This window comes from Oculina patagonica, chromosome 7 (assembly GCF_052425735.1).
Source record: "Oculina patagonica isolate OP01 chromosome 7, crgOcupat, whole genome shotgun sequence".
Classification (NCBI taxonomy): Eukaryota; Metazoa; Cnidaria; class Anthozoa; order Scleractinia; family Oculinidae; genus Oculina; species Oculina patagonica.
Genome location: NC_135764.1, coordinates 3,539,765 through 3,566,286, shown reverse-complemented (window position 1 = coordinate 3,566,286; position 26,522 = coordinate 3,539,765). Strand labels below are relative to the sequence as shown.

The following is a 26,522-nucleotide window of genomic DNA, read 5'->3' as shown; positions in this document are numbered from 1 at the left end:
GAGCGAGGGGGAGGTACTCCCACTCACCCTTCTCCCCCTCCACTCGGAGAAGGAGAGAGCGAGGGGGAGGTACTCCCACTCACCCTTCTCCCCCTCCACTCGGAGAAGGAGAGAGCGAGGGGGAGGTACTCCCACTCACCCTTCTCCCCCTCCACTCGGAGAAGGAGAGAGCGAGGGGGAGGTACTCCCACTCACCCTTCTCCCCCTCCACTCGGAGAAGGAGAGAGCGAGGGGGAGGTACTCCCACTCACCCTTCTCCCCCTCCACTCGGAGAAGGAGAGAGCGAGGGGGAGGTACTCCCACTCACCCTTCTCCCCCTCCACTCGGAGAAGGAGAGAGCGAGGGGGAGGTACTCCCACTCACCCTTCTCCCCCTCCACTCGGAGAAGGAGAGAGCGAGGGGGAGGTACTCCCACTCACCCTTCTCCCCCTCCACTCGGAGAAGGAGAGAGCGAGGGGGAGGTACTCCCACTCACCCTTCTCCCCCTCCACTCGGAGAAGGAGAGAGCGAGGGGGAGGTACTCCCACTCACCCTTCCACGGGTTAATTTATTCATATATTCAGTCATTTTAAACAGGGATTATATTGCAGTCGCACTGTTAAATTAATCTTTCTGTTGTTGTTTTCTTGTTTTCCATATAAATTTGGTTTACCGTCTTCTTCCTATTCAAATAAAGTCAAGTTGCTATTTATTTCCATTTTTGGGAATTTTCTCGGTTTGAGAGGGAGTTTTATAACTTTTTCCAACCTTTTGATTGTCTATGGTAATTATCTCGTCCATTCTGTTCTCCCACATGAAAAGATTGAGGGAGTGAGATAGTTGACTAACCGGAGTGCATAGTACAAATCTTGACCCTCTTATCTGGGAGTCCCTGGGGCACGAGAAACAAGTAGCTCGGGGACACATAATTTTAAGTGTATAGCTAGGACGAAGAAAACAATCAGTATAACGTGTTATAAAACAACAATACATGGCATTTGATTTAAGCCATTCTTAATATTTTTTTCATTTAGTGACCCTTTTTGGGGAATGAAGGACTGTGTTTGAGGAAATTGTAGTTTTTCGATGGAATTAACTTACACCATCTCACATTGTGTTCTCCTGTGGGACAGTGAGGGTTGTCAACGAAAGTAAAGTCACCTGATAATGCTTACGTGAAGAAGGGTGGAGGGTTAAAGTTAAGGTCTCCGCACACGTGGAGTCAAGACGCAGGGACATGTCGCAGCGACAAAATTATGTGTTGTTCACACAGAGAGGACATGTAGCAGGGACGTGTAGCGGGTACATGTAGCAGCTATAAAATCACAATGTGTACACACGCAAGAAAATGTAGCGGGGACATGTCGCAGCGACATGTCCCCTCGTGTCAACTCTTGCAACATTTTGTCCCTGCACATGTTGCACGCAGCCCAACGAGTTGAAATCCGTGCAACATGTCGCAGGGACAAAACTTCCTCGTCCCTGGTATATGTCCCCTCAGTGTGAACAACACATGATTTTGTCGCTGCTACATGTTGCTGCAACATGTCCCTACGACATGTCCCTACGTTTGCGGAGACCTAAACTGACAATCTCCTTAGCGAGGAGGCCGGGGGATTATGGATCAGAGTTCAAATGTAACTTTCTTTTCAAAGTCTTCCAATCCTCTCCCAACGAAAGACTCTTTTTAATTAACACGGTGGTCGTAAATATCAGTGCCAATATCCCGTTCGTTGGGTTAGAAGCAAAGAAATTAATGTTTATGAGAGTAAACCAAATTTATGTGGAAAAGTAAAGGACAACCACACAATGTTTCACCGCGTTCACTTTTCAAGTGGTGCAGCGTATTTTTATCTTTTTTATCTTTTATCACTAAGTAACGTTATATTATAGAACGTTTTTAAGAGCATTTGGGTCAGGCCTTTATTCTGCTCTAAGCATATTTAAGTCAGTGAAGTAGATTTAATTTGTTGTTGCGTTGATTGCTGATTACATGAAGATTGAGAATGAATCTGTCTCAGTGTACAACAAAACCTTTTTTGTAAGTTTTAAGAAAACCACATATATCAGTTGCCTACACGATAACAAACTCTGTTTTGACAGTTTCCTCTACACATGTGAACGAAAAATAAACAACTAAGTGAAATAGCTTTTGCAAAAAACAATTTGGCTGGATTTTTTAAAACGTATTAACTGTAATAGTTTGCAATCTTCTCCTGGATCATTTATTTCTGTGTAATTTTTCCTGCTTCTTGTGATTGTTTTTGCATTGCTTAGAATAACTTTTCTATATCACTTTAAATAGTAAGAGCAAACTGTGTTCTATAGTGTACGTATCGAACTTTTCTTTATTTACACTTGGTATTTATCATTGCTATTGCAGTAACAAAGTGTGGTCAATTGTCTTTATGGATAAATAAGTTTGCAAATGTTCTTGACTTGTCTTTAATTACCCAGGCTCTGTCACCCCGTTGTTGCTCGTTTTCTTGCTATTCAATCTCCATCTGCTGAGAGGATCAAAATTTGACATTTTTTAGAATACATAACATAGAATAAACGTTAGTGATGAAAGAATTGATCTTAATTAAATAAAAAGAGCTAATGGAATGGGTGTCCTGTAATGTTATTTTTAAATAGTTTTGTATCAATTTGTTGTTTACTTCATAATTATAAAATAAGACTTTTTTATGTCGTATTAAAGGAAAACATTTGAATGTGTATAATTACAAGCACGTACATAATTTCATTGTTGTGAAGGAGTGATCGGAATCTAATTTCTCCTCGAGTAACGAAATTTTTTTTAAGAGGCAAGAAACAAAATTAAGATAAACATCAGGCTGAGAAAAAAGCTGCGAAACTAAAAAACGTTTTGAGAGTTATTGCAAACAAATCTTAACTTATTTCTCCATACCACATATTTTAATGCTACATCAAAACAATATCCCTAAGTTAATGATTTTGTTCGCATGACCTGATTTTTCATCTCATACAGTAAAAACCCAGGCCAGGTATAAGAACCTAGATTTTTCCAACTTAGCCTAAATAGATTCTTATAGAAATGTTATTAAGTGGGATTTTAGGCTACTTTGGTTCTTAAATAGGTTCTTAATTTGATAAGACACTAAGGATAATTATCTAGAACACAGTTAAGATGATATCCATACAGTTAATTTATCAATCCAAAGTACAAGCATGCATGTCCACACTAAAATTTTTTTTTCTGTGTTCTCTTATGTGCCTTCATTTGTGAAAAATAAGAATCTATTGAAAATTTTAGGCTTAACAGGTTCTTATCAAAAAGGGGTTTTGAAGAAAATTTTAGCCTAACAGGTTTTTAAATTTTAGGTTCTTCAGTGGGTTATTACTGTATTAATTCATGATTATCGGAAAGCAAATATGTTTCTGGCGTACGGTTGTGCATGGCTGTTATTATTGACCTGTCACCGGCTGAAATCACTGCAAGTCTCTAGAACGTTGTAATCTGGAAATCGAGTAACGCCGAAAGTGTTTTTGCCGCTACTTATAAATTTCTCGTACTTTTAATCAGAAATGTTTTCAAATGACTTAACTATACCACTAAACGTTTTCATAATACTGCCATGCAGTTCATTTGTTCACTGAAGCATGTACACATACACACGAAGGTATGGAGTAACCTTAATCCTAGTTTTAGTCCCCGAGTCGAACTAAAAATTGTCCTTACTGATTCTCAACTGCTTGTGATGAAACAATGGCAATATTTTGCAGAAAATACCCTCACTTAACGACTTGCTGTGTAAGATACTTGACAATTTGTCAGTATGGTGAGGAGACATAAGATTTGATTACTCTTGGATTAAAATCGTTTAATCACCGATGGTAAACAACAAAATTAAAATGATAAGAAATGATGATGAACTTATCTGAAAAAAAAAAGGTGTGTCCAAAAGCCAACTTGGGTCAGAGTCCAAGAGCTACACACTGCAATCCAAAATGGCTGTACTTTCTTTTAACACACCTGCGTTCAACCTCGAGAAAAAAAGGAGACATTATTAAATTAAGCAATTCTCATTTGTCAAATCAATTTTCTATGAACAAGTTTAGATCTGGTAAACTAAACAATAATTCAAGTAAAAATAATACAATGCAATATTTGACAGTTTCACGTTGATCACAGAACATAATGAACTCGATGTAAACCTTGTCACTCCCATACTCGAAATATATATTCTCCTAACAGATTGCTTTAGTTTTCCTTTAATGTGAGTTGCGAGAAGTTGGTATTATATTTCATTATGGCACACTTGACAAAGTATCAATATTGTAAGTAATGAGACACTCTTGGACTGAAATCAATCAAACTTGAGTGAATGCCAGAAAAAATACGAAAACTGTATGGAATTACCTAAAATAAGATATTTCCACTTGTAAACTTGCTCCAGAGCCCAAGAGCTACACACTAAGATTCAAAATGGCTGCACGCTCTTGCCTTCAACCTGTAGAAAACGGAAACAGCAATTATTTAAAAATATAGCCCTTTTTTCTTTGTTTGGTCAACTTTTGCTATCAAGTTCGTGATCACTGTCATATGAAAATAAGGACATGTGAGATCACGGGACTTCAGTGCCTACTATTGTCAGAGAAGCAAGTTTTGGCCTCGAAAATACTGAACATAAACCACGCTCTGTCGACATTTAACCAAAGTTGAGCTTAATTCGCCTTTTTCTCTCGGAGACTATTTAAAGTTAACGCATTATCATTAAAACCAAATTACTTTAAGTTCTTGATCATGAACTAGCAAAATGCTAAGGCATGCAGGAAAATTTTGGAACCATAAACTTACCTTTTTGTAGACAAGGCGCCCTAGTTTGTGTCAACAATCCTCGAGTTCCAGATTCTCCAACAAACATTCCTAGAACATTGAAACAAAAATACGCCAGTGAGAATACTGCGTCGTTTTATACTTCTTTTTCAGGCAACATAAGTAAATGAAAGTAACCTTTCATCAGAAATACTGCATCACTGGAATTAAAGAAACTTCTCTAACTAATAACAGTGGCCGAGAAAAAATTCACATGAAAGAAATTTCAAGCAAGACGTCTACGCTCATTCACAAATTAAGCGTGTGCTAGACGGTTAGGCCTAGCTGTTCAAATTCGATCAGGTCAAAGATTAAAAGTTAATAAAGTTTCTAATTTCTCTTGTTTAAAACTACTCTTTCGTTGCTAATATTTCGTGGCGTTTACCATTAATCAAAGTTAACAGTGAATGGGCAAAAAAATGAACGAAAACTCACGCTAGTAATGGACTTTTACTTTGAACATAACTGGATGTTGTGCATCAAATTGCGCAAACAGTAATGTACGCGTAAAGGAAAAGCAATCTGCAACTGAAAATAATTTACAAGTAAGCAATAGTGGGGAAGCTTTGTTCGACTTATCTGTAACTGAAGTTGTTCCCAACATGATGAGGTCGGTCACGATTGGAATAACAACGTCGCACTAGCTCTAAATGGCACCAAAGCTAAACTTGACTACTCCAGAATGGCTACACTGAATTTCTTTAGACGTACCTGTGTTCGTATTGTAGAAAGAGAAAGAAAAAAATTGTTAAGCCTATAAGTGACCTTATTGTTGAGTTAATAAGTTTGTTAGTCATGTCATAGCTACGTAAATCATGACAACAACAACAACAACAACAAAAACTATTATTTACACACGATAGGGTTTAAAGCACAAGAGAGGGTCCTGAAGGGGGGGGGGGGTACAAAATCCCATTTCCCAGCCCAAATTTTGCCCAAATCCCATTTCCCAGCCTATTTTTTGTCCAAATCCCATTCCCAGTACAGTAGTAAAATTCCTAGTGTATGGAAAACCGGGCTTAAGCATAATTTATTTGTTGTTTTGATTGTCCTAAATGTAGTCCACTCCCTGAACTCTCCCTTCGCTGAACCCAGGCTGAGGCGTCGTTGAGCGAGTCCAGAAATTAATATTGACCTGCATGCGCATTCTCAGAATTCTGTCAGCCCCAGCCCCCCAGCCCCCCCGCCCCCCCCAAAAATGGGGGGGGGGGGGAGCTGAAGAAACCAAACCATAATCGACAGCACCTTTGGAAACGCACGCACAGATGTTAAATTCAAAAATTTAGTACTTGTGGGTTTAATTCCTATTCATTATAGCTTTAGACAAAGGTTCCGACAATTTTTCTTGCAGATGTCGCGCTAATTTGTTGCGTAGTTGAATTTTTGTGTTTTGCTGCAGCCGCAATGGCTGCAAGCAAAACACATTGAGAGCTGAAGTTTGTGCCGTAAGGTGGTAAGTGCCGTAAGGTGTAAGTGCCGTAACAGAGGAGAAATCTGAACTACCGATGTCAATCAAATCCATGAACAAACAAAATCGAAACCAATGAACCGTAGCGCTGATCGCATTCGAAGTTACGGGCCAAAGTATTCGAACGCAAACCACGTTGGACACGTTGGAAAACAGAAAACCGATTTAAAAGTATATCGCATTGGGAAAGAAAACAAACTGTGGCGCGACCACTCCAGTTTTATGAGAAAATTATTCTGCAGTTTTCATCATTTACGAAAAGAGCGAAGACTTGGAACCTCGCCGAAGGTCATAAATATTTTCTCCAAAGGACCGGTTAGTGCACAGTTTGTAAACTTTCGCTTTGAAAATAAACTTACCCTCACCTTGTCTACACTGTCTACAGCATACTAGTACTGTATTAACTCTGAACTTCATATTTTAAAATAAAATGTATGAACGTGTAACTTGTCACGCAAAGACAGCTGGAAAGGAATATACCATGCTGGTAGGCTGCACCGCTAATTGTAGCTGTATTCGAGCTATATAAAAGACAGCTAGAAACGAATTAATACTAGTAACATCACAATGGGAAAGAAACTTATTCAGTGGTGCACACCGTCGAAAACAAAGAAATATTAAAGGAAGTTCTCATTCACCAGATTCACTGCATCAGATGCAACATTCGTCAGTTCGTGTTTAAATGCGTGGCGACCAGTTTGTTTACTAGTTATTAAAAAATAATACGGTCTTCATTTAATAAACAGTTCATCCTTAAATTTCAGCTTTTCTACGACTGACAGGTAGGTACTATAGTATAAGCCCCGCTAAAATAGCTGGAAAGGGAAAGTTTTTTGAAAAATGAATTTTTGACTGCCAGACGCGCTGGCGCCACATGTTTATTTTGTGAAGATTAATTAAACGCCGTGAAAAATAGAATTTGATGTCCAGCGAGCCACTGCATCTTCGGCTACGCAGTCCTCAGTGAATCCTCCAACTTCACAAATTTCTAAAACTTTAAGAAAACGAACTTTCGCAGAATCAAAAATTGGTCCTTATCGATCTTCCGATCTTGTTGTGAAGACACTGAAATTCGACGAGTGTTCATGCGTGAAGGGATGACTGACGAATGATAATAATTATTTGTAAACTTTCGCTTTCAAAATGAACTTTGCGTTACGTTCAACGCCGTCTTTCTGTTGTTGTACGCCGGTGCGCGTGCGATTATTTATAATTTCTGAATTTTGCATATTTAACTCAGGGTGACACAACAAGTTTGTTAAGATTTAGTTGTTCCAGTGTTTAATTTGGGTGAAAGTGGTTAAAGAACCACTGTCTTGTCACTAATAAATATATCACATTGAGTTCTTATAAGGTCAATAGATTCTGTCTTTTTCGTTGTTGTTAAAACGCTACCATTGTGACAATGATTCCAAATACAACTAACGGTAACCAGTGAGATAACGCCACTAAAAGAATCACATTGAGTTCATTGAGATTTTTTTATAATGTTAAGAGTTACTGTTTTTTATCAAAGAGACAATCATGTCAGACATTACGTTAACTTACTAGTAATTAAATTATGTTTGCTGTCTTTGATTTCAACATAACATTGATCAGTAAAATTATCAGGATTGAATTAACACAAAGTGACTACAATATAGTGCAATTATTAACCTGCACACAAGTGACAGACAATAAAAGACGTTGGATTTCAATCTCGACTCACTTGTCTTTCATCAACATGTTCTCTAAGACTTTGCTCTAGCAGCAAAACACATGGACCCATTGGGGCCCTATTTTTGTGTTTTGCTGCAGCCGCAATGGCTGCAAGCAAAACACATTGAGAGCTGAAGTTTGTGCCGTAAGTGCCGTAAGGTGTAAGTGCCGTAACAGAGGAGAAATCTGAACTACCGATGTCAATCAAATCCATGAACAAACAAAATCGAAACCAATGAACCGTAGCGCTGATCGCATTCGAAGTTACGGGCCAAAGTATTCGAACGCAAACCACGTTGGACACGTTGGAAAACAGAAAACCGATTTAAGGTCATTGCCCTGAAATAGAACTAAACACAGTTTTTTAACCAAACTTCGCCTACTGGTTTATTACTTTAAGGGAACTTAAATTTTGAAATAAAAAAGGGGGGTCACCAGATTCGTTTAGGAGCAGGAAGACCTTGTATATTCCATATAATTCCTTTAAAATTCCTCTGCGAGTACTAGAAAAGTACACGTTTTTAGCGATAATTTATTTTTCAAACACAAGAATTGATCTGTTTTCATTTTACAGAAAGAATGTGATCGTTACACCCAAAATATGAGGAAAAATTGATAGGTCACCAGACTCGTTTACGAGAAAGCGACAATTTACTTCTCTCGAGGACTAAGCCACATAGGAAAAAGCCGCCATTTTGTTTATGTGCGCGCGCTCGCGCGCGCTTATTACCCGTAAAATTCTGCGCAGTAAGGATGCGCAATGCAATACAGGGCAATGACCTTAAAAGTATATCGCATTGGGAAAGAAAACAAACTGTGGCGTGACCACTCCAGTTTTATGAGAAAATTATTCTGCAGTTTTCATCATTTACGAAAAGAGCGAAGACTTGGAACCTCGCCGAAGGTCATAAATATTTTCTCCAAAGGACCGGTTAGTGCACAGTTTGTAAACTTTCGCTTTGAAAATAAACTTACCCTCACCTTGTCTACACTGTCTACAGCATACTAGTACTGTATTAACTCTGAACTTCATATTTTAAAATAAAATGTATGAACGTGTAACTTGTCACGCAAAGACAGCTGGAAAGGAATATACCATGCTGGTAGGCTGCACCGCTAATTGTAGCTGTATTCGAGCTATATAAAAGACAGCTAGAAACGAATTAATACTAGTAACATCACAATGGGAAAGAAACTTATTCAGTGGTGCACACCGTCGAAAACAAAGAAATATTAAAGGAAGTTCTCATTCACCAGATTCACTGCATCAGATGCAACATTCGTCAGTTCGTATTTAAATGCGTGGCGACCAGTTTGTTTACTAGTTATTAAAAAATAATACGGTCTTCATTTAATAAACAGTTCATCCTTAAATTTCAGCTTTTCTACAACTGACAGGTAGGTACTATAGTATAAGCCCCGCTAAAATAGCTGGAAAGAGAAAGTTTTTTGAAAAATGAATTTTTGACTGCCAGACGCGCTGGCGCCACATGTTTATTTTGTGAAGATTAATTAAACGCCGTGAAAAATAGAATTTGATGTCCAGCGAGCCACTGCATCTTCGGCTACGCAGTCCTCAGTGAATCCTCCAACTTCACAAATTTCTAAAACTTTAAGAAAACGAACTTTCGCAGAATCAAAAATTGGTCCTTATCGATCTTCCGATCTTGTTGTGAAGACACTGAAATTCGACGAGTGTTCATGCGTGAAGGGATGACTGACGAATGATAATAATTATTTGTAAACTTTCGCTTTCAAAATGAACTTTGCGTTACGTTCAACGCCGTCTTTCTGTTGTTGTACGCCGGTGCGCGTGCGATTATTTATAATTTCTGAATTTTGCATATTTAACTCAGGGTGACACAACAAGTTTGTTAAGATTTAGTTGTTCCAGTGTTTAATTTGGGTGAAAGTGGTTAAAGAACCACTGTCTTGTCACTAATAAATATATCACATTGAGTTCTTATAAGGTCAATAGATTCTGTCTTTTTCGTTGTTGTTAAAACGCTACCATTGTGACAATGATTCCAAATACAACTAACGGTAACCAGTGAGATAACGCCACTAAAAGAATCACATTGAGTTCATTGAGATTTTTTTATAATGTTAAGAGTTACTGTTTTTTATCAAAGAGACGATCATGTCAGACATTACGTTAACTTACTAGTAATTAAATTATGTTTGCTGTCTTTGATTTCAACATAACATTGATCAGTAAAATTATCAGGATTGAATTAACACAAAGTGACTACAATATAGTGCAATTATTAACCTGCACACAAGTGACAGACAATAAAAGACGTTGGATTTCAATCTCGACTCACTTGTCTTTCATCAACATGTTCCCTAAGACTTTGCTCTAGCAGCAAAACACATGGACCCATTGGGGCCCTATTTTTCATTTTAGCGAACTATTTTTACCCTAGTGCACACGCTGCATGTAAGAAACGTCACACAAATATGCAGGTTTAGTCACGTACAGACATGCTTCCCATTCCCATTTTTTGTTTCCAAATCCCAGTCCCAGTTACCTAAATCCCATTTTCCCAGTGAAAAAATAGGCAAATCCCAGTTCCCATTTTACCCCTTCAGGACCCTCATGTTACAATGACATTTTGCGAACGTGAAATAAAGTAGTTTTGTTGTCCTCTCCAACTAATAAAGTTTCTTGGCTACATCAGGTTTGTTTCTAATTTAAAAGTAAAAGTAAACCATTATCAAAAGAACGATGACTAAATGAACAGCAGAAAGTGTTTTGTAGTAACGGTTGCCACAAATCACGGAAATTTTCTAATTTTTCGTTTTTATATTTTCAGTAGATCAAACAAACTTCGCCTGTAGGTCAACCAAACAAGATGTTGTAAGGTCTTGCTGTATTTGTCTTGCTCTCAGGCGTCAACAACAGGAATCTACGTACAGTGAAACCAAGAGCCTTCGTCAGCCAATTTCAGCACCTTGCTCGATCTTAACAAGTCCCTCAGCCTGCAAAATAAACTTTGTAAAAGTTATGGAAACTACTGGTGTTATGTTAAGACTTTTGAAAGGAGTTAAACAACTATAATCTCTCTCACTCTGAATTTGAAAGCGGCATTCCAGGCGAGAGAAAATGTACACAGCAACACTCCGCGACCGAACGTTACTGACACTTACAAATTACGAAGTAAAAAGTGTAGTTGTAGCCGGATTAAACATTCTACCTTACTGTTCCGTGCTTGCCGCCAAACGAATGAAGAAATGAAGACCAAATTTGTTTGGTTAAATCAGTACTTCAGAAACTTGACTTGAACAACGATTTATTTATGGCGTCGCCGATGAGCACGCTTGACTTTCACATTCACAGGATAGCAGAGCTCAGCATGAAATTAACCGGCAGCTAAACGCCCAAAATTGAAACTGAAACCTAAACGCAACGAAAACTTTGTTAAGCTACAACAACTAGACGAATGAACAACAAAGACAAGATAGAAAACGTGGACTTACTGACCCGAAGACGGAGTACATCGAGGAAGACGAAGGCTCGCACACAACTGTGACCAACATCAAAAAGATCGGCGTGTCCTGTGAGACTTCTTTAACTTTATGTACGCGATTAAAATTCATTTTAGCTGCGATAAATGCGCTTTTCTCATGCAATCTGATTATTTCGGGAAGATTTATGTGCATTGAGTAATGAGTATTCGACAAATGTCGCGAGAAAAGCACGAATTTTACATTTAATACAAAAGTTGAAATACACCGAAGTGTTCCTTTAATAAAGTCACGACGCATTTTCCAGTGCCCCAAATTTATAAAACAATTAACAGTCAATAAAATGCCGCTGAAAGCTGAAAGCTGTGTTTTTCGAGCAAAATAGCATTTAAACTTCAAGAACTTTTAATTTTCACAGAAATCAATTTATGCCATTGAAGTGGTTTGATATTTGCATGCGTAAGCAGGAATTTATTGAAGGAAATTTAGCTCACGCACACTTCGTGACTCACGCAAACACGACTTGCTTTTCAAAAGATTTTTAACTCTACGGCGCCGTACCAAAAACTGAAAAAACATGTACCGCCCGGTTTTAAGCTGCTTGAACCACTATATGATAACTACATGACGTAACTACCTATCATCTCCTGAAATGCTGCTGTCCACCAGAGCCTGCAATTTTCAACATGGCAGACGGGTCGTGCGACGAACTGTACAATCAAACAATTCCTAACGGCCGTGTAGATTGTGTTCGGGAAGAATACAAGCGTTATAAACGAAAGAAACCTCCTCCAGACTTAAGTGAAGTTATTGACTTTCAAGATCCTTCGACATTTGGTGGGCACGTTAAGAAATTCGAATTGAACAAAAGCAAATGTCATTCGAAGTTCGGACTTCGTTGCGTCACAGAATGGCAGGCGTTCGAACTCAAGACATGTCCAGGGTTTATGTTTATAGTGAATCCGTTTTTAGCCGGAGCACAGCATTACTGGACTCGGCGGTGCATTGAAGATTTTCCGCGTAAACCAAATGTGTGTAACTTGGATGCACACGTGACTTTAGACCCGAGTAAGTGTGTGTGGGAGCTAAGTCACAGGTAAGAGAACGTATTGCCATCCTCAGTGACGGTGATCAAAAGTTCATTTCTCCTGAGTATGTTAATGAACATTCGAGCACCACTGTTATAAGAATAAAGGCAATACAGTAATCACCAGAGGAAGATTGGAAGATAATTTTCGTATTTAATAAATTCTCCCAACTGTGCATAATGATGGTGACAACAGTTGAATCCTGACAACTCGAACCCTCAATAACTCGAACCTTCCGCTACCTCGAACTTTTTCGATTTCCATCCAGGTCATTTTCTTACTAATTTTACCCTCGATAACTCGAACTCCCGATAACTCGAACCTTTTTTGATTTCCCTTGAAGGTTCGAGTTATCAGGGTTCAACTGTATTATACTCTGGCAGTTTGCTGGTTGAAGCCAATTTTGTGTGTCAGTTAATGGGTACATTCCTATTTATCTGGTGATTTATGGTCAAGAAATTATGGTGGTTTGGGTCTTCAGGTGAAAACAGAAGTTTTTTGTGGCCTAGGAAATACCGTATTTATTCGATTAAGCGCCCTGGGCTCTTATTAATTTTTTTGTCCTTGGGAGTGGGCGCTTATTCTAGGTGGGCGCTTATTCAAGGCTGGGCGCTAATTAAATTTTCACGATTTTCAGCAAATATTAAGTTTATTTTTGTAGCAAAACAATAAATAATAATAAAAGGGGAAGATGTACCAAAGCAGAATTTTAACTGTTCATTGAAAGATTCTGTAAAATACTAAGAAAACTCGATCATGGGGGAAGTCTTCTTAGTAGTACATAGTCAATTTCAAATTTTGAATTTGAAAAAAATAATTCTCAAGGGTAGCATCACATGGTCTACAATGGGACAACAAACAAACAAAGCTAAAGAGGTCTATTGAAAGCAATTTTTTTTTCATTCCACAGCAATGATGAAAATAGCAATCTTATGGACAGGCTGCGTTGGGTTCACCTCGGGTATCACTTTGACTATAATGTTGTCGATTACAAATCTGAAAGGTATTATGATTTCCCATCGGACCTGGCAGGCATGACACAACATATTGCTCATGCAGTTGGCTACCCTGAGTACTCCCCTGAGGCTGGTATTGTCAATTACTATCCTCTGGGGGGCTCTATGGGGGGTCACACTGATCATTATGAGTCGGATTTGTCATGGCCGTTAATCTCCTTGAGTTTTGGACAAACAGCAATCTTTCTTATTGGTGGAGCAACTAGAGATATTAGACCAGTTGGTAAGTTTATTGCATTCTGTTATTTATATTAAATAATTAATCATATCTATAACAAAATTGTTGATTTTAATTGGTTCTGCACACACCTATTTGTCGCGTTATCACTGCACGATCAGGTGGGTATCTAATAACAGGTATCCAATTTGAAGTTGTTCAAATTCAATGCCTGTTTTGTACACCTAGGCCATTTGTGCATCAATCACGTGCATTTAAATGGGTTCTTCTTTGCTGTTTTCTTACTGTTTGTACAACCAATTGAATTTGCCTGTGGCTTTTTCACGCAATTAAGGTTTTCAAAGACTTCCGAACCTAGAATTTTGTTATTGAAACGATTAATTAGTAATTGGACCTCATGTTGTACAATTCAGAGAGTAATCATGCTCTTAAGTACTTGCTCAGTTACTCCCTGAATTGTACTCCACTCAGTGCAATTACTATTACTTAACAGTAGTAATAAACAGTAAGTTTCATGAAAAAAAAAATCAACATCTATTTTCCTGCAACAATATCAATACACTGTCAAGCACATAGATGACGAGAATAAAGAAAATTATCAACTAGGAGATATTTATTTATTTTTATTTATTTATTAGATTTCCCAACATTACAAAAAATATTTACAACAAAAAAGATAAAATATATAATAATAATAAAAAAATAGTGGGAGGATAACAGCAGGGGGAAACTGAATTCCCATGTAAAAGCTGTTATCCTAGATAAAGCTAAAAATTTACAAATAAATTTACTAATAAAAATTAAAAAAAAAAAAAATTACGCTAATAACAATTTATCATACTAAGATAAGTTATATGTTCATATTGCTAAAACATTAAATGGCTTAACAGCTTTTTCTTAAATGAGCTCAATGATTGCGCCTCGAGGACATCACTCGGCAACGAATTCCAGTCGTTTATGTATCTATTAAAAAAAGAAAACTTAAAGTAATTAGTGCGAGCATAGATGTAACAACAAATTCACAGAATTGCAATTCAAAAAGTTGTATGGTAGGAAGTGAGGAAAAATTATATTCTGAGCTAGCTGGTATCTGCCAACTTCTTTCTCTCCTCCTATAACAAGTAAAAAAGGCAAGACTTCAACCCCCCACCCCCGTCCTTTCTAGTATACCTTACCCAGAACATTAGATAGTCTTCCTTGCCAAGGTAGATATGAGTGTTCAGTGATAAATCGAAAAATAAATTTCTGTGTGCTGCGTGGCACTTGTAAAAGTACAAAGTTAAAAAAGTTCTCACTAAATGAGTAGTAAATGCCTTTAAAAAAGTTCAAAGTTCCATACGTTTCGGGCTCAGCCCTTCTTAAAGGCACTTACTACTCATTTAGTGAGAACTTTTTTAAAACTTTGTAGATGTGAGTGTAACTAACCTCTATTCTGGGAGTTGCTGGGTGGGAGGATTGGGAACTTAACAGTCACATGGAGTGGTGGGAAATTCAATCTTGGACAAATGGAACTTAAGTGAACAATTTGACTTCTTTGAGAAAGGAAAGGAATTATTGGGTGATACCTAAATTCATTTTCAGAAGCTTAATCGTCTTTGCAGCTGTTATTTTCAGGCAATGGCTGCGAAGGACACTGTCAGGGTCTATCAGAAGGTTTATTCAGTTTTATTTGTTGACCAGCTGATCCAATTATTTTTTTCATCACCTCCTTTCCGCTTTCTCGTTAGGATCAAAATTTTAAAATGGGACAAAACCACCCCAACAAGGAATGTCAATAAATATAGAACATGACATTTTCTTACAATTTTTTGCAGCTTTGTACGTTCGCAGTGGTGACGTCATCATCATGTCGGGGAAATCAAGAACTGCTTTCCATGCAGTGCCAAGAATTGTGAAAGTGGGAAAAGAAAATGAACCTCCATCCTGCCTTAAATGGAAAGACGGCCTCTTTACGAATGACGTCACAATGACGTCAGAGGTAAACCTGGATGCTGTCCCGGATCAGAACGTGGAAATCCCGGATGTTCTGGAAAAGAACAATATTGGCCATAGAACTTCTGTAGAACGAAGTGAAAAATCTTTGTGTCAAGAATCCTACGATAACAAAATTGAGACTGAATTTGGGAACGTCAGTATTTGTAACGATAGTGGGTGCATTGAGACCGAGAAAGGTTGTCGATGTAACATGATTAGTTTTTGCGGTAAATCCATGAAATCTCTCACCTCCGAAGAATGGAGACAGTTTGAAATCTACCTTTCAAAAACTCGAATTAACGTAAACGTTCGCCAGGTGCACGAGAAAGGGAACACGATGAATTCATTCTGTCTGTAATGTGAAATTATGAAAATAAAAACTTCTCGCTGGCGTAAACATCTTAGCAAACATTTGCACCGTTTTAAATTATTTTGTATTTGTGCAAAAAGATGAAAACATTTTTTATGTACATTACAAAAACTGGCCTGTTTGTAATTTTTACAATACTTTGCTCCAAGAGAATATGATATTTGCTCCCTATATGGAGATTGACCTTAAATGTCACAAAAGACAAATAAATGATTTTAAAAACGAAAATAAAACTAACAAAGAACGGTAATTTTATTGATTCTACGGAGAAATGGACGTTTTTAATTTAAATAAGAAAATATAAAATAGTGTTAGGTCAGCTGGTCCGGTTAGCTTTTGTTTAACTAGTAGACAACCAATCAACAAAGGCGCCGAAGAGATGAAATAAAAGTATATTAATTATAGCCTTTCTTTGTATCCTTCTCTGCGGAGGGCTAGTTTAATTAGTGGTTAAATGGTCCTGAAATAGCGGGATATTACAGTGGAATTGTAGAAATTCTTGGATTATGTTTGCTTGTTTAAAGATTTTTCTCGCGAGCGACACTTAACAACAGACTTGAGGTTATATAAACATTATACAGTGTCATTCAAGGGGACAAAAATAGCCCGAAACAATGAATTATATTGTTGTATTATATTCATCTCAGTTGTTTTGCATGTGTGAGCATGAGACGAAATTGCGAGCAAAATCAGCCGATTTACTTTCTTTAACCAGTTGCTGAATTGTTTTACTTCCGTTTTAAGTTGACTACCGACTTGGACCGGAAGTGAAGCTGAAACTTTCATGATACCGGTGACATTTAATACTGCTGAAAAAATAACGAACTTATTGGCAATTCGCAATTACCAACTGACCTATTGTTATAGCAACAAAGCAGGTGAAGATTGATACACCCCCAGCGTTCTACCTGTATGCATATATACAAATTGAGTCAGCAGAGCGCAACTAGAAGACAAGAAACAAATGGCTTTGAGCGGGAAGGGACGCACACTTCTGTACTTGTCGCTCGTCTGGGTGATTTATCTAATCATTGGGGTGATCATATTCCGAGCTGTTGAACACGATGGCGAGAAAGAGCCCCAGAAAACCAAAGAACAGCTCCTCCAGGTAATCAAGCTAAATATAACGGCAAAGTACAACATGAGTGAATCGGAATTCAACAACATTGTACAGCAAATCGAGACAGCTACGTCTTCAAATGCGGGACCTGAATGGAGCTATCATGAATCACTGGCATTTGTGATTCAACTTGTAACAACAATCGGTAGGCTAGTAATTCATGTATTCTAAAACTCTTGAAAAATATATTTAATATATTATTTAAATTCAACCCTAAATAATCTTTAAACGATCTTTCCCTATAACGTTGCTTATATTTTTAATACCGGAATACTAAATCGTTGCTTATTCCCGATTAAAGAAAAGTTTTAAAGCCTTTGGAACCGATACAATTCGCTAACAAGGTGACCTATCCCGTGGGGATTATTAGGCTTAGATAAATTGTCCACTTAAACAAGCGAATTGTCCGTGCCAGCAATGCTCGTAAAAATTGCGTCTAAACTTATATCTCTAGTGTTGATGATTTTTCAGAATTCTGCCCTAAAATTCTGTTCGAAAATTTAGAATTCTGCCGGGTGCTCGCTGCCTGAAGTAGTGAATTGTGCTCGTGGTCTGTCTTTGCCCGTTGTACTGTGCTCACTGTGAAATGCTCGGAGATATTAGCTATATAAGCTACTCTTCAATTCCGAGGGTAAATAAAGTGATGACGATTCTGTCGGCAGGATTCATTCAAGCATAATTGGGGCGTTCACTCGTCTGTTTGGGATGACGTAACTTCTAATAAAAATAAAAAAAATAAAAAACTTCTAACAATCGATAAAAACCTTGCCTTGAAAAGTGAGACATGCAGGTCTGAAGAAAAAGTACCGCGTAAGAAAATGGATAATCTATATTTACGTTGCTAAGTGGCCTACCTGTCCCTGAAAGAACAGGCCAACGTCTTAATTATTTGACGTCACGCAATTTTCCTTCCCAGCGTGATCTTTTGAGTGTAAAGATTGAGTGACGAGACAAACGAGGATTTTAAAGTACTCTAGTTATTCAGTATAGTGTGCTAACCTTTGCAGGCACGCATATTTTGGCCTGCTTTGTTTTGTTTTAGTTGACGTGATTCATGCAACGGAAATTGAAGACTGTTGCAGTGCGTCACGCAATGTTTTTTCTCTCACGCAACCCTTTTTTTTTTGTTCTTTTTCTAGGATATGGTAACGTCACTCCGGTAACAACTGGCGGTCGAGTACTTTGTATATTTTTCGCGTTCTTTGGCATCCCGATTAACATTTTGTTTCTGCAGTTAATTGGAGATAGAATGTTACAAGGCGAAAAATACCTCCTGACGAAATTCGAAACAAGATGCCTGAAGAGGGAAGGCGTTCCAAAATACTTGAATGAAAAGTGCTCCTTGGTGGGTTTTCTGCTATTGGTGATATTTTTGGTTATATCTGCTGGAACTCAAATGAAGATTGATGACTGGACATTTTTAGAAGGTTTTTATTGCTATTTCATCACTTTCACCACAGTCGGGTTCGGTGACTTCATTCCAGGAAGCAGTCCTACAACAAACTCCCCAGCGAATGCAGCTATTCGAGTCACATTCATCGTGCTTGGTTTAGCAGCCATGTCAAATGTAATCAATGGGCTTGTGAATAGCACCGAGTGCGTAGAATGGTTCAGGGAATTGAAGGCTCGTTGTGGAAGAAGAAAAAGCGCTGATATTACTAAGACGAAGAAGAGTGATGGCTTAGAGTTAAACGAGTAACGCCCGGTTCAGACGTCGTACTTTTCATGAGCCGAACTCAATTCGAATTTGGACCGACCCAATTTCACAAAAGTACGCCTCTTGATTCAAAGTACTCTTCCGACGAACATTAAGACTATGCAGCCAAAGGAACGTTTCCAAGCTATCTCTGCTTTTTATTCTTAGGTTATTTTTAGAACATTTTAGAACACTAGTACTTCTTTTAAACTTTTAAACTTTTTTTTTAGCATTTTAGCAGTATCTTTTTTAAAGTAGTTTTTTTATATAGATAGATAGATAGATATTTTATACATACTCTCTTTTACTTTAAATTTGTTTTATTTTACACAGGGCCCCCGTTGATACCAGTCCTGCGACTGAAGGGGTCACCCTGTTAAAATATCGATTATTATTATTATTATTATTATCATTATCATTATCATTATCATTATTATTATTATTATTATTATTATCATTATCATTATCATTATCATTATCATTATCATTATTATTATTATTATTATTATTATTATTATTATTATTATTATTATTATTATTATTATTAGACGCCGTACTTTTTGGCCGTTCCGAGCCGTTCCTAATACAGTTCCAATAATTGAGGTAAACTGCTGGCAAAATACATAATAATAATTTATGAATTAGGATCGGCACATGAAAGTACGGCGTCTGAATCAAAGCCGTTCCAAAGGCGTTCCACAGGCGAAATTCTCGGCCAAGCCAGGCGGGAAGAACGGGTGAGCCGTTGATTCAGACGCCGATCTTTTCATGTACTTAGTTCAAGGAATGTTTAATTATTTGCTACTCACAAGCTGTTTGCGCACGTAGATTAATTTTGACTAAATTGAAAGCTCTCACCTTAGTTTGAAATCCATCTTTCAAAAACAACGATTAACGTCAATATTCGAAGGTATGCTGCAGGTGCACGCGAAGGGAAAACAATAACTTCCTTTTGTCAGTAGTTCATGTAAATTAAAAATAGAACACTGTTGAATATTTTATTGAAAATATTCCCCTCTTTGTATGTTAGTTCTGTAATTTTTTTGGTTAAAAAAAGCCAGACGGTTTCGTAAGCCGCCATGCTTCATCGATAGCGAATTTTGCAGCGTATAAATTTTTGCAATATTCTGTTCATCTTTAAAGTATTTACTATTTTTTTTTTATGACTACAAGCATGCATGTAAGACCAATAAGTGATTTTAAAAAGACGTAAAGCGAAGGGGGGTAATTTCAGTTAATTCTCTCAAGTAAGAAAGCTTTTTAATTTAGAAAGCTTTCTTACTCTCAAGTAAGAAAGCTTTTAATTTAGAAAATAAAATACATAGCTCAACTGTTTTTTACAGTGGAACCTCGGTAAAACGAACGATTTTCTTCGTCCCAGTAACGTTAAAATATAAAGTTAAAAACCCCGATATAACGAAACCTTGTTATAGCAACTAAAATATTTTGCCAGTCTCTTAGCCGTTCGTTACATTGAGGTTCAACTGTATGTTAAACAATTAGACATAACTAATCAGCGAATTCATTAAGAGACAGTAAATAGAAGCAACATCTTACAGAAGTTACGTGCTCAGAAATAGGATAACTTGAGCAAACAACGGATGGTTTAAAAATAAGAGGTTCTTGTTAAGTGTTACCCATTTTTGTTATGTACTTTTTTTTTAATAATCCGTAGTCTTTGTAAACTTACTTCTGGCTCTGTCACGATCAACAAGGCAGGTCAACAAAGACTCAACTCTATTGTACAGTGTAACACCCTGATACAATAAATCAGAAATAGCCAAAACAATGGCTGAATTTAAAATTGCAGTGGTTCATTTGCACTCTTTGGTCAAGAAAAAGTCTTGGCTTAATTATTTCCTTGTGGGTTTATTTGGTTGAAGGTCCTGAAGAAACTATTTTTTTCTTAATTAAGCTTCAGATGAATTAACCCGCGAAAGCAACCAATTTACTTTTAGACTATTCAGTAAACAGCTGTTTCGCTTTCCGCGTTGACTGCCGGTGAAAGCCGTCAATACCGATACCATGTCGCTTTGTTTTACGCGTGAATTTACATTTCTGAAAACAAAAGACAATTGTCGTATTGTCATAGCAACTTACCAACAAAAAATATTGAACGCTTCCAGTCCCCGCTTATTTTTTGTGTCTGTTTGCATACAAATTGAGCCAACAGAGTGCAACTGGCTTCAGAGATCAGAACTGAGGCAGATGGCTTTGAGCCGGGAGGGACGCACGCTTCTGTTCTTGTTTCTGATTTGGCTAATTTATCTCACCATTGGCATGTTGATATTCAGAGCTGTTGAACATGATGGCGATAAAAAGCCCGAGAAAACCAAAGAACAACTCCTGGAAAAACTCAAGCTTAATATAACGGCGAAGTACAACATGAGTAAAACCGACTTCGACAACCTCGTGCAGAAAATCGAGGAAGCTTCGTCGTCGAATGCAGGACCTGAATGGAGTTACGCTGAATCGATGTCTTTTGTAATTCAGCTTGTAACAACAATTGGTAAGCTGCTTCTTTCACAGTTCTAACTCGAAATAATCTATGATCCTGGCTAATGCTTATCTAAATAAAAACATTGCTTTTTTATATCGCTGCAGCTTCTAATTAAAATCGTTGCTTTAATAACCTCAGGCACTAAGTTACTTGCCGCTTATTTCTAAAATACTTAATCGTTTAAATACGCAAAAATTGTAAATCCTGTAAATCGTCTCTCCAAAGATGTGAATCGTAGCGGATTATTAAAATCCAGCGAGAATGTTCGGCTTTTTTGCAAGGCCGGTTTTCTTTTCGTCTTTTTCATATTTTAGTCCTGAATAGTCTAAATAAATATCTCCGGAGACTATTTTTAGAAACGAGACGTGCAGGGGAAATCGAATGGGAACAATAACGTGCTCGGTTGGATATTTGAAAAGCGGATTTTTCTTTGCTTTATGTGCTTACCATTGGCTTTGCTACCCCCGCCCAAGGGGTTAAAAAGGAATAAGTCACCTGTGGATACCTTATTACATGAAATTTTCGCGACACGTTAATTTCGCGATATCGATATTGAGGCGCGCATATTTCGCGACACTTAAATTTCGCGATTTTGCGAAAATTTTGTATTTTGATTCACTTCAATTTCGCGTTTTTGAGTAAGTCACAATTTACATTTCCTTGTCAATATTATTTTACATGCCCTTGAATTAAATAAAACAACTTCAAAGGAAAAATAACGTCAAAATTAACAAAAATGCAAGGGCGGGACTACAACAGAGCAGTTCTCACAACGTTCACAAGCAGTCCATGCTTGTACACGTGAGTTATTGCCTTGACTCAATTGACAACAACATCCATTTAGATTGATAATTCCTTGATCAGTGGAACTAAACTTATTCTTTCTTGATTATTGACATAATTTGAGTCTTTTAATTTTCGCGTCATGTTATGTTCGCGACACTTATTGTTCGCGTCACTTTAATTTCAGGATTTTTTGGAATCGCGAGATTCGCGAAATTAACGTGTCGCGAAAAATTTTTATGTAATAAGGTAGTTTATTTTTCTTACGGGGTAGGGGCATAGTACATCTTTGGCAACGAACACCTAAACCCTAGGGACGCTCCCGCGGGATTTGTCCTCCGACGGTATTCTGGTGTATTCTACATTAACGTGGCAACTTTTGCGCCAACATATACCGGGAATATAATGCCGCATTGTTATTCCATCACAGGATCGTCTTATTTGTTTCCGTTTTTGAAGACCGATTATTTTTAATGTTTTTTAAGAAATCGTGCTGTTTCATCGTCTAACAACAAACTTGTTTTTTTTCTTTGTTCTTTTTCAAGGATATGGTAACATCACTCCAGTAACAACGGGCGGCCGAGTACTTTGTATATTCTTCGCTTTGTTTGGAATTCCAATAAACATTTTGTTTCTGCAGTTAATTGGAGATAGAATGTTACATGGCGAAAAATACCTCGTGACGAAATTCGAAACAAGGTGTCTGAAGAGGGAAGGTGTGCCAAGATATTTGAACGAGAAGTGCTCCATGTTGGGTATCCTGTTGTTGGTGATATTGTTGTTTTCCTGTGCTGGACTTCACACGACGGTTGACGGCTGGACATTTTTTGAGGGTTTTTATGCGTTCTTCATCACATTCACGACCGTGGGATTTGGTGACTTGATTCCTGGGACCGCTGATGGAAAGATGGCCGCACCAACTACAGTGATTCGAATCTTATTCATCATCCTTGGTTTAGCAGCCATGTCAAATGTAATCAATGCGCTTGCAAATTGCTCTGAGGCAGGAGAATTCTTCAGGAAATTGAAGGCGCGTTGTTGTCGTTGTACGAAAAGAAGCAACGAAGTTGGTGAAACGAGGGAAAGAGATGAAATGGAATTAAACGAATAAATCCGGCTAGTAAGGACCAAATGATACGACTTTACGGAAGAAGCAAATTGTACAAAAAGATTTAGTACTCATAATACAGAGAAAACTGCCAGGATGTAGAGAAAATTATTTTAAAAATTTCGATTTTTTAACTAGAGCCAGGAATAACATTTTTTATTATATATATAGCGAGAATTTTAAGCAATAAACCTTGCAAATAGAATTCTATATTTGCTATATTTCACATGTGAAAAAAGCGATACGTCCAATCAGCTTTGCGTATAGCTTTCTTCACATGTGAAAAATATAACCAATCAATCAGCATCTAGAGTAATACGACTCAACCAATCACAGCACGAGAATTCAAATGGTTTCCAAATAAAGCGAGCGGCAAGTTTGCTCTCGACTTCAGTTTATGTTTTGAAAACAAGGCTACACGTTTTCTTCCTTTACAAAAGTTTGCCTTTTAAGAACTTAATGGAAATGCTAGCCAAGAGAAACACGCTAAGCAAAACCTAAAGAATACAGCAGTGATAAAAATCATTCTTCAAAGGCGAAGGCGAAGTGTCGATAAGTGAAAGCGAAGAATATTCTAAGAATATTCAGGCACTTTTGGGATCGTCTTGCTTAAGTAAATTACATTGTTTAATCTGGATTTACGTCGTAATTATTGTTTAGTTAACCGACTTCTTGTGTTGTCACAATTTGTTCACAATTCGCCAGTTGATTCGCCAATAGTTTTTTCGCTTGTGGCGAAGTTTCCTCGATGCGATACGAAGTTTTTAACGTAAATGCAACGCAGTGTGTTTATTTCAATAAAGTTTTTGTCTAGGAGAGTTTGTAATTTTTCTTTTTTACATGTATATTATTGAAATAGCGAATTCGCTTGTAAAGCTATGTGCATTTTCAGCTTTGTTTTCTCGCGCCGTTAACTGCAGCTGTTGTATGTCAAAGGTTATAAACTGGAAAAATCGGCGTAAAGTGTTCCATGGTTGAATTCTCGTTATATATATAATAAACAAATTACAGCATAGAAAGTGCTTTGTACGAATTTTTATTCACTCGTTGCAAAACTTTGGAAAACTCACTCGTTCGCTACGCTCACTCGTTCGTTTTCCAAAGTTTTGCAACTCGTGAATATAAATCCTTACGGCGCACTTTCTATGAAGTAATCCATATATATGACTTGATGCAAACAAACTATGTACGCACGTAGACACAGTTTTGATTTCTCTCAAATCAGTCACAATGAACTATTTATTATTAAAGCATTAGGCGTTTAGCTTACAAACAGTCAGCGTCAGAGCGAAAAGGGTAACTTTATACATAGCCTGTTCCAGGCTCTCGGTAGTTGGGGGAGAGCGAAAAACGCGGGCGAGCGAGGAAAAAACGAGGGGGACGCCTTCGCTCGCCTTCGTCACCCTCTTTTTTCCTCGCTAGGCCGCGTTTTACGCTCTCCCCCAACTACCGAGAGCCTAGAACAGGCTACTTTAGACATTGCTCCTAGCTGGCGGTTTTTCTTTCTCAGTTTCTTCTACTGAAGCAAAAGGTTATCCTGACCAGCTACTTTGCGACTCGAATTTGATCAAAATGACACCTCTCTCAAACCAGTAATGACCACGAGCGACGCGTTTCGCTCTTGTGACATTCATGCTCTCGTGTGCTATCAATCAGTAAAGTCCACAAGATGCATGTAAATCAAGATTGACTTATTTCTATCTAACCAAAACAAACTTTGCACTCTTATTCTTCCAAAAAATTGATATCATGCCGATTAACTGAAAAGTGATTTTGTACTGAAAAAGGTTTACAGTGTAAAAGAACATTTAGCATAGAATAAATAACGCTGAAAAGGATATTCGACAAAAGATGAAGAAAAAATCAGACGTGTTTTTGAATGTCATTTTGCAACCGTTTTGATAACATGTAGACGTGAAGCCCGGAGGAACACACTCTCTTGTTTGACCTCAACGGGGACGTGATTTAAGTTCCGTCAGTGACGAGGCGTCCGGTACGTCATAGCAAAAACAGAACGACATAATTTTCCAGTATCAAGAGAATTCTTAGAAGTTTTTGTGTAAACTATCTTATTGTTACTTATTTTCGCGGGACTTAAATTTCGCGATTTTCAAAATATCGCGAAATTAAAGACCCGCGAAAAAAGGTTCTCGCGAAAAATAACGACGCGAACGTTAATACCCTTCTATATTATTCGTTATGACTAATCAACGTTGCTGTCAGTTTACTACATAATTATCTTGGTACAGTCGTCAAAAAAGTACTACTTTGTAACACATGAACATGTCAAACTGTTTTAAGTTCGTTTTGTTATAAATAATGCCAAGTTTTGTTCAGTTGGAAACAGTTGCTGAGGAAATTTAAAATCAGTTGTGTCAATTTTGAGACTTACTGTTTGTTCATGCAGACCAGTATTTTAACAATTTTCGCGAAATTTAGTTCCTTTAATCGTACTTTTTTGTCCAAATCGCGAAATTTAAGTCCCGCGAAATATGCCCGTACGTTCAATTTTCGCGAAATAAAGTTCCCGCGAAAATAAGTAACAATAAGGTATGGCGGATAGAGTTACGAGGGTGCACTCAGTGATCCACAAAATAACCTTTGAACAACAAAGAAAGGCATAAATTCATTCTACAAGGTGTGAAAAAATGCCATCAATGGTTTATAAGTGATTTTCTTTCAAGTTACTGTCAAACTTGAAAACGTCGGCCAGACTTCTTCAAAGGACTTAGGCCAGTTCTGCCCTATTAATCCATAGCCAATCCACCCTTCAACAATTTTTATGACTAGTACCAGTAATCACACATTTCAGCAGTGCCAGGCCACTATTAGAGAATTTCCAATTACTACCGACACTTTTATTACATTTTCAAGTAGAACTAAATCGGTGCCACTGTCCCTTCAATGTGAGGGGTTCCAGCAGCGTAAGCGACTTGGAGTATTTCTACTCCCCCCCCCCCCCCCCCCTGGATAGGCCGGGATGCTAGTCCATCGCAGGTTCACCCCAGAATTAAATCCGCCGGTACCTATTTTTTCACCTGCGTGGAGAGAAGCAATGTGAGAGTAAAGCGTCTTTCCCAAGAACACAATACAATTCCCCGGTCACCAGCGAGCTAACCACAAGACCACTAGTCATTAACCCTCTCCTGATAAGGAAGATGTGGTCAATTGAGTCTGGTGCTCCGCATGGAAACAGTTATAAACTCAGTAATAATTTAGGCTCACACACAAGACTC

The 26,522-nt window shown here is 37.8% G+C and overlaps 4 protein-coding genes across 4 annotated transcripts in view; 3 read left to right on the top strand and 1 right to left on the bottom strand.

Moving 5' to 3' along the window:
- Positions 1–8,068, bottom strand: part of LOC144660223 (uncharacterized) — a 28,514-nt gene extending 20,446 nt beyond the window's left edge. The window contains exon 1 of the mRNA XM_078520826.1: positions 7,996–8,068. The gene's annotated coding sequence lies outside the window, so the exon portion shown is untranslated. The remainder of the gene's footprint in view (positions 1–7,995) is intronic.
- Positions 8,069–12,039: 3,971 nt separating this feature from the next.
- LOC144660187 (nucleic acid dioxygenase ALKBH1-like) lies at positions 12,040–16,482 on the top strand. The gene is made up of 3 exons (XM_078520783.1): positions 12,040–12,549; positions 13,452–13,780; positions 15,550–16,482. Exons 1-3 carry the CDS (start codon positions 12,140–12,142, stop codon positions 16,065–16,067), a joined length of 1,257 nt encoding a protein of 418 aa, XP_078376909.1. The 5' UTR covers positions 12,040–12,139; the 3' UTR covers positions 16,068–16,482.
- Positions 16,483–16,618: 136 nt separating this feature from the next.
- On the top strand, positions 16,619–19,827 carry LOC144660201 (potassium channel subfamily K member 3-like). The gene is made up of 2 exons (XM_078520799.1): positions 16,619–17,344; positions 18,339–19,827. The coding sequence occupies exons 1-2, from the start codon at positions 17,044–17,046 to the stop codon at positions 18,896–18,898; spliced, it is 861 nt and encodes a 286-aa protein (XP_078376925.1). The 5' UTR covers positions 16,619–17,043; the 3' UTR covers positions 18,899–19,827.
- Positions 19,828–20,854: 1,027 nt separating this feature from the next.
- On the top strand, positions 20,855–24,662 carry LOC144660191 (potassium channel subfamily K member 15-like). The gene is made up of 2 exons (XM_078520787.1): positions 20,855–21,404; positions 22,724–24,662. Exons 1-2 carry the CDS (start codon positions 20,921–20,923, stop codon positions 23,287–23,289), a joined length of 1,050 nt encoding a protein of 349 aa, XP_078376913.1. The 5' UTR covers positions 20,855–20,920; the 3' UTR covers positions 23,290–24,662.
- The last annotated feature ends 1,860 nt before the right edge of the window (positions 24,663–26,522 follow it).